General features: G+C 41.2%; 1 protein-coding gene across 2 annotated transcripts in view; it reads right to left on the reverse strand.

The window, feature by feature from the left end:
* Positions 1-375: 375 nt before the first annotated feature.
* hemk1 (HemK methyltransferase family member 1) overlaps positions 376-6628 on the reverse strand; it is a 129614-nt gene continuing 123361 nt past the window's right edge. For both annotated transcript variants that reach the window (XM_048606630.1, XM_048606629.1), the window contains one exon: positions 376-3030. In XM_048606630.1, coding sequence (XP_048462587.1) covers positions 3000-3030 — 31 coding nt within the window. In that variant the 3' untranslated portion in view covers positions 376-2999. The remainder of the gene's footprint in view (positions 3031-6628) is intronic.

Raw genomic sequence — 6628 nt, forward strand, 5'->3', positions numbered from 1 at the left:
TCGATGTAACGGAGGAAGAGGTGGGGGATAGGGCCAGTGTAGCTTTGGAAGAGGGATTGTTCCACGTATCCTACAAAGAGACAGGCATAGCTTGGGCCCATGTGGGTACCCATGGCCGCCCCCTTTGTCTGTAGGAAGTAGGAGGAATTGAAGGAGAAGTTGCTAAGGGTGAGGACGAGTTCAGCTAAGCGGATGAGGGTGTCAGTGGAGGGGGACTGGTCGGGCCTGCGGGACAGGAAGAAGCGGAGAGCCTTTAGGAAGTTAGGAAGCCTTTTTCATTGAAGAAAAATGCTGAAATTACAGCAAAAGGAAACAGTATTTATTCCCCAAATAATATTGAGGGCAGGTATAAACCTTTTCAACACACAAGAAAACAGTTCCCAATTCAATGATAATGTTCTATAAAGTCACAAGGTCAGACTTTTGACAAAGTATGTAATTAATTTCTAAGGACTGTTTGAACAGCCTCATGTAACTTCTTTCCTGCGTGAGAAACTTTGGTTCTGATAAAGTCTTTGCTGAAATAATGACTGAAATTCCTGTATTTAAAGAAGTTCTGTTGCAATAAGGAAACAAATTTGACCGCAAATGCTTTGCGGGTCTCTGCTGGTAAAATTATATTTATTAAACCATGACGCTGTAATGGTTTAATTTCTGTCATACCAATACACATATTTAGTGAAGAACTTTTTTGTGCAGTGTAGTTCCCCCAAGTGTATTGTTCTTAAAGAAAGGCTTTTTCTCAACTTTCTCATCTGAATTGACAGCTGTGAGATGTAGTCTCCCATCCTGTCTAGTATTAAAAGGAATAAGACTGTGTGTGTGTGTGTGTGTGTGTGTGTGTGTGTGTGTGTGTGTGTTGTGAATGTGTTATACTACTTCACTATGTCTCTTGAGAAATGAATCATGGCCATTCACGTGAATTACTTTTTTAAAATTTAGAATGCAGTCACTTATTGTGTAGGCAAATACAGTTGCCAATTTGAACACAGTAACACACCCAAGCAGCAAACAGTTCTTTGGTGACAGTGGGTTGTAAGAAACATAATAAATAGGACCAGGCTATCTGACCAGCATGCTCAGCCATTTAACAAGATTGTGGATGAACTGCTACCTGAACTAACTGGGTATCAAAGGAACTTCAACACTGCTCCAAAATTGGGAAAATCTCATTTAACATCCCTTGTGAAAGGCAGCATCTTGATTTCTTTACTCAGACCCTTGAATGTGTCTTGACTGAACAAGGTATTGCTACCAACAGAGAAAAATCTGGCTTCGGTCAAGGAGTAGGACTAAGAGAGCTTCACTGATGATAGAGGGCTTGAAAAGGACATGCTCCACAAGTTCAGGAGAGGGCATTAAAGGCTTGGTTTCTGGAATTATTTTAAAAGATTCTTTTCAAAGAAATGAAATATTCCTGTCCAATAGTAGCAACCAGCTGGAGGAAGATTGGGACTGTGTGCAATTGTGGTGTATAGTGGGCAATTTAAGTTAAGGTTGGAAGAGGGTACAGGTATGTTTATCAGAATGCTACTAGAAGTGAGGGGCTTCAGTTATGTGGAGAGGATAGTCAGGGATAGTCTGCCTAGGGCAGAGAAGGAATCCGACTGGATTGATTTTGAAATTCTGAAGGGTTACTATACTCATTGACAAGTGAATGGAAAACCATCAGTTATAGATTTAAATATATTGACCAAAGAACTGGAAAGAAACTGAAAAGAAATATTTCATATTGAGGACTGTTATATCTGGAGTGAGCTTTCTGAAAGGGTGCTGGAATCAGATTTTCACTGAAACTTACAAAAAGCACCTTGATGAGTATGAATTTACATGATAATGGAGACAAATTTGAGAGTAGAACAAAATTGGATACATCTTCAAAGAGACAGTGCAGTTGTGAATGGCTCTCTTCTGTGCTGTATAGTTCTATGATTGTAGTGGTTTGGTAGCACAGAACTTGATTACTGCTGAAAAAAGCAGACGCACTACTGAAACTTTTTGTCTTAGACTCATCAGCACAGACTCAAGAATACCAAGCCTCAAACGAAACAACAATTTGTACTGCATGAGGAAAGACTGTAGACTGGTTGGAAAGAAGGCCCAGGTTGGTCAGGAAATTACCATGGTGAATGCATAAGGGAGCCAATGTCCACCAGGCTTTAGTGTCAGTGCGATGCCAGGAACATAGGCCGTATATCCCAATGACTGGCGGATCAAATAACATGTCCCTTCGGCTGTTGCAATAGGCACCACATTGATAATACTCAGCCAACGCATACTTGCAAAACTTGAACACAATGTTAGATGTGATTCTGTCTTTGGACAGCAGTTATTGAACAATTCCAAGTAGCTAAGGGTTAAGCTAACAATCAATTAAAGATTACTAGTCGGGGTTGCCATATAACACCATTGATGCCTGCTAGAAGTGACACATTTTAATATCCTGCAACCAGTCCTTTACAGGGAAAAGCAATATGTATTGTGCCTTTTCAAATTAAACAAAGGCTTTGGAGACAATAGTGCCCTGGTGCATTTTCTGTGGCAACACATTGATCAGTCAGGGCCTACCTGTAACCAACACGCTTTTCGTATGTACAAGCTGTTTAGCTGCTCCCTTTAAAATTTTTGATTCTGTGAACAGAAAGTAAAGCTGATTGTCATGGGGAACTTCCATGGAGAAACTCCACTGACTTCTTCCACTTTAGCTTGAATCCTGGTTATGTCTAAAAAGGCTTCCAGCCAATCTTCTGCCAGAGTTAGTGATCGACTAGAATCCACTCCCTGAAGAACTAGAGATGCTTGTACCTTTGTACATCAGAGATCTCAATGAGAAGTTGCTTATAGTAATAGATGTGATGCAAAACTTTGCCCTTCCTTCCAAGTAGAGATTTTGGATCCATAATATGTTGCTAAGAAACAAGTTCTATAGTAGTGCAGACATATTCTGAGTTTCTATTAAATATCAGTAAGATGGGGTAAGGGCTTGGTCCTTCAATTGTTCAACTTCTCTGCAGTTCACAGAAACGCAGCCTGTAATGAGAACAAGTATGTTTAGAAATTTAAAAATCAGTTCCAGCAAAAGATCATATACATCATTACCTCTAGCTATACCTGACTTTTCTCATATTTTGACAGTTTCAGGAGTCAAATTCAAGGCATAGTTTTAAATAACCCCCCTTTTCAGATGCTCCTCTGCCATTCTAAATGCACTGTGTACCACTCAATAATAACTCACTTGTGTGGCTCCAGTGATGATCTTCTTGGGGGGAAATGGTGGTGTAAAGGTAGTGCTATTGGTAACTGGTGGAATTTGAATTCAATTAATAAATCAAGAATTGAAAGCTCGGCTCAGTAATAGTGGCCACGACAACCACCACCAATTGTTGCAAAAAAAAACTGTGGTTTATGAGTGCTCTTTAGGTAAAGATCCTTACACAGTCAGGCCTACATGTGACTCCAGACCTATAGCAATGTTGTTGAATCGTAACTGCTGTCTGAGATGGCCTAGCAAGCCACTCAGTTCAAGAGCAATTAGGGATGTGCAACAAATGCTGGCCTCATTGTGACACACAAGTCCCATAAAAGAATAATTTACAAAATGCAAGGAAACCTTTCATGATGCTTCAGAGGAGTTCAATCCAATAAAAACTGGCACTGAACTACATAAGAACAGGTGACCAAAAGACAAATGAATGAGATACATTTTAAGCAGTATTGAAAAAGGAGAGAGGTGGTGAGGTTTAGGAAGGGAATTCCAGAGCTTAGCACATGGGCAGCTGAAGACATGGTCATTGTCAGATTCCAGGGTGATGTACTCAGGATTCCAAGTTTCAGGTCTAGTATGAATGAACAAGCCGATTCTCAACTTGCAGATCTTTGAGGACATGGGGTAGAACTTTCCACAAGTTGTGGGATCAGAGTGCAGGATTTGTTTCTTTTTCCTTCCTTCTCTCCTAGCATCCTGCCTCCAAATTAAGACCCTATAACTCAAAGCATAGAGCAGCCTGCTGTTGCCTTTTCTGAGCAATTGGTAGTAAGCTCCTCCCATCTATCATTGACACTGTTGCTCTGCTTCAAGGGGAGCAACATTTACCATCCCCTTCTCTGGAAAGTTGGTCACTTGATAGTTTAAAAGAAATAGATATGAGCACGGTGTTCAGTTCATCAAAGTTAATTTTGCAGAATGTTTGCACACCAGAGGATCAGGCATATGGTCTCAGTCCCAGTTGGTGTTAGTTGATAGGATATGCTGTCCAGATGCACTCTCAAACTCAATCCCCACAGACCCTTCATGCTTGATTTGAGATGAAGTTGACAATCCTCCAGAATTGTTCTCGAGTCTCCAGGAATTAAAGACTAACTTTTTGGACAATGCTATGAGCAGCATCCAGGAGTAAAATCAAAAGGGACACTAAGTGAATTATACATTGTTTTACTATTGTTTTACCATAATTTTCCAGGCCCTTTTGACTCTGAAGAAGAGTTATATCATATTCAAAATGTTGACTGTTTCTCTCACCCCAGATGCTGCCAGACCTGCTGAGTTTCTCCAGCATCTGGTTTTATTTCTGATCTCCAGCATCCATAGCACTTCGATTTTATTACAACTGGTTTTAATGTTCTTTGAAGGCTTTGGCTTGTTCAGTACAGTAAAATCACACTCAATAGAATTGCACAGGGCTTGTTCAAAAATTTGTGTTAAGGAGAGAATCCAAAGACACCCCTAAGCAACCTGATTCTGCCTACAAATGTGCTCAATGTCAAAAGAAAAACAATTGAAAAACATGGTGACTCCATAAATATGCTAAATACGTCTGCATTTTTCGATTTGTTCATATCTTATAATGGCTGGATCTTGAATAATAATTGGCATTGAAGGAAGTTAGGAGTTATCTCCAGAAAATCTCAGTCATCTTTTTCCATTTAGTATTTTGCTGTTGGACATGGGCGATACAGTCCAGACCGTTGTTAATGCAATCAAAATTTTTTCTGCGTTTTTGTGTTAAAATCCAAAATCTTGAATCACCTCTATGACCTTCACAGCTTCAGCTAGGTGTGTGAGTGAGAGAGCATTCATCAGATTCTTTAAGATCTTCAGCCTTCTCAAATGAAAACTGTATTGCATCAGCAATTGCACAATGGAACTGTCAGGTGTGGCAGAGTATGGCATCATCCAAGCTGAGTAAGTTAGTTTCCATGGTTGTCACTGCTGGAATTTCTACGCTGGTCTCGTGTGGGGAACCAAAAAGAACCTCATTATTGGATGACTGGTTATTCCTCATCCTCAACATCTTGTAAATCTGTAGCTTTTTGAACTCAGCGCGGTGGAAGCTGTTAGCATTTGTGGCTTCTGTCACCATCTACCATGTCTTGTTCATTATAAACATGGACTATTAAAATAGATGAGTTGTACTCTTGCCTCTTGATAATCTGAGATCATCTGCCCATTGGTAATCAGCTTTTAGATTTCTAATCAGCACCAGATCTACTAGCTGAAGTTTGGCCATAATACTGTGAGGCAGAAATGTTAGCTTGACACTCGAGGCCAACAATGCTAGGTGTTTGCACCAGGCTGAGCCTGTAATGGTGATAATGTTCCTTTTCTTCCGTTGAGACATTCTGTCCATTTCATCCAGGCAGTTTTTTGCCAGCTATGTACCGTGTGGTTAGTATTTTGACACTCACAAAGTAACATCTTGGCCAAAGGCCTTTTCGACCTTCCTAGCACATGAGGCAGCAGCTTTTCAGTGCTGTCCATGATGCCACAGCAGTGAGACATTCCTTGCTTTGCTTTCTACTGTTTGTTTCATCTTTCAACATTCAAGAATGATCTGGTAAAAGATGGTGAAGCGGTCTGGTTTCTTGTCTCTTGGTGAAAACTGATTCAGGACATGGGGAAGATCATGTCGCAGTCAACAGGCTGCCGCTGCTGTCCAATCTGCCACACCTTCACTGCTTTCCATTTAGAGGGTGATGCCAGGCCTTGTCTTGAATTGCTTCAGCCATCCATTGCTGCAAGTGGACATCTTGTGGCCCAGCCTCTTCCCCAAGGTGATTCCCCTTTCCTGCAGAGTTGGACTTGGATCAGCTTGAAGTGCAGCTACTCTGAGGCTGGGGAAGGCAGCCATTCTCACCCTCTTCCTTGCTGGAGAGAATGCCAGCTTGTTAAACTGTTCCAAGATGCCTGCCTTGTGTTTCGAAATGATTGACAAACTTGACTGTGAAATCTCCCAACCCATTATGAAGCCTTTGTTTCACACCATTGGTTTCTATTTGCTGTATCAATGTTACCTTGTTTTGAATTGACATCATTCTTAACTTGCTAGATAACAAGGTGTACAGCTGGATGAACACAGCAGGCCAAGCAGCATCAGATGAGCAGGAAAGCTGACTTTTCGGGCCTAGACCCTTCTTCGGAAATGGGGGAGGGGAAAGGGGTTCTGAAATAAATAGGGAGAGAGGGGGAGGCGGATAGAAGATGGATAAAGGAGAAGATAGGTGGAGAGGTGCAGTGGGAGAGAGATCCACTGAGGTCTTTCCGGAGGGAGGAGGGTAACTTCTTCAAGGTAGGCATCCTTAGAAGAGGCTTTGCAGTGGGGTTAAAATTGTTTCAGAGATAGTAGGAACT

Source organism: Rhincodon typus, chromosome 16 (assembly GCF_021869965.1).
Source record: "Rhincodon typus isolate 14 chromosome 16, sRhiTyp1.1, whole genome shotgun sequence".
Classification (NCBI taxonomy): Eukaryota; Metazoa; Chordata; class Chondrichthyes; order Orectolobiformes; family Rhincodontidae; genus Rhincodon; species Rhincodon typus.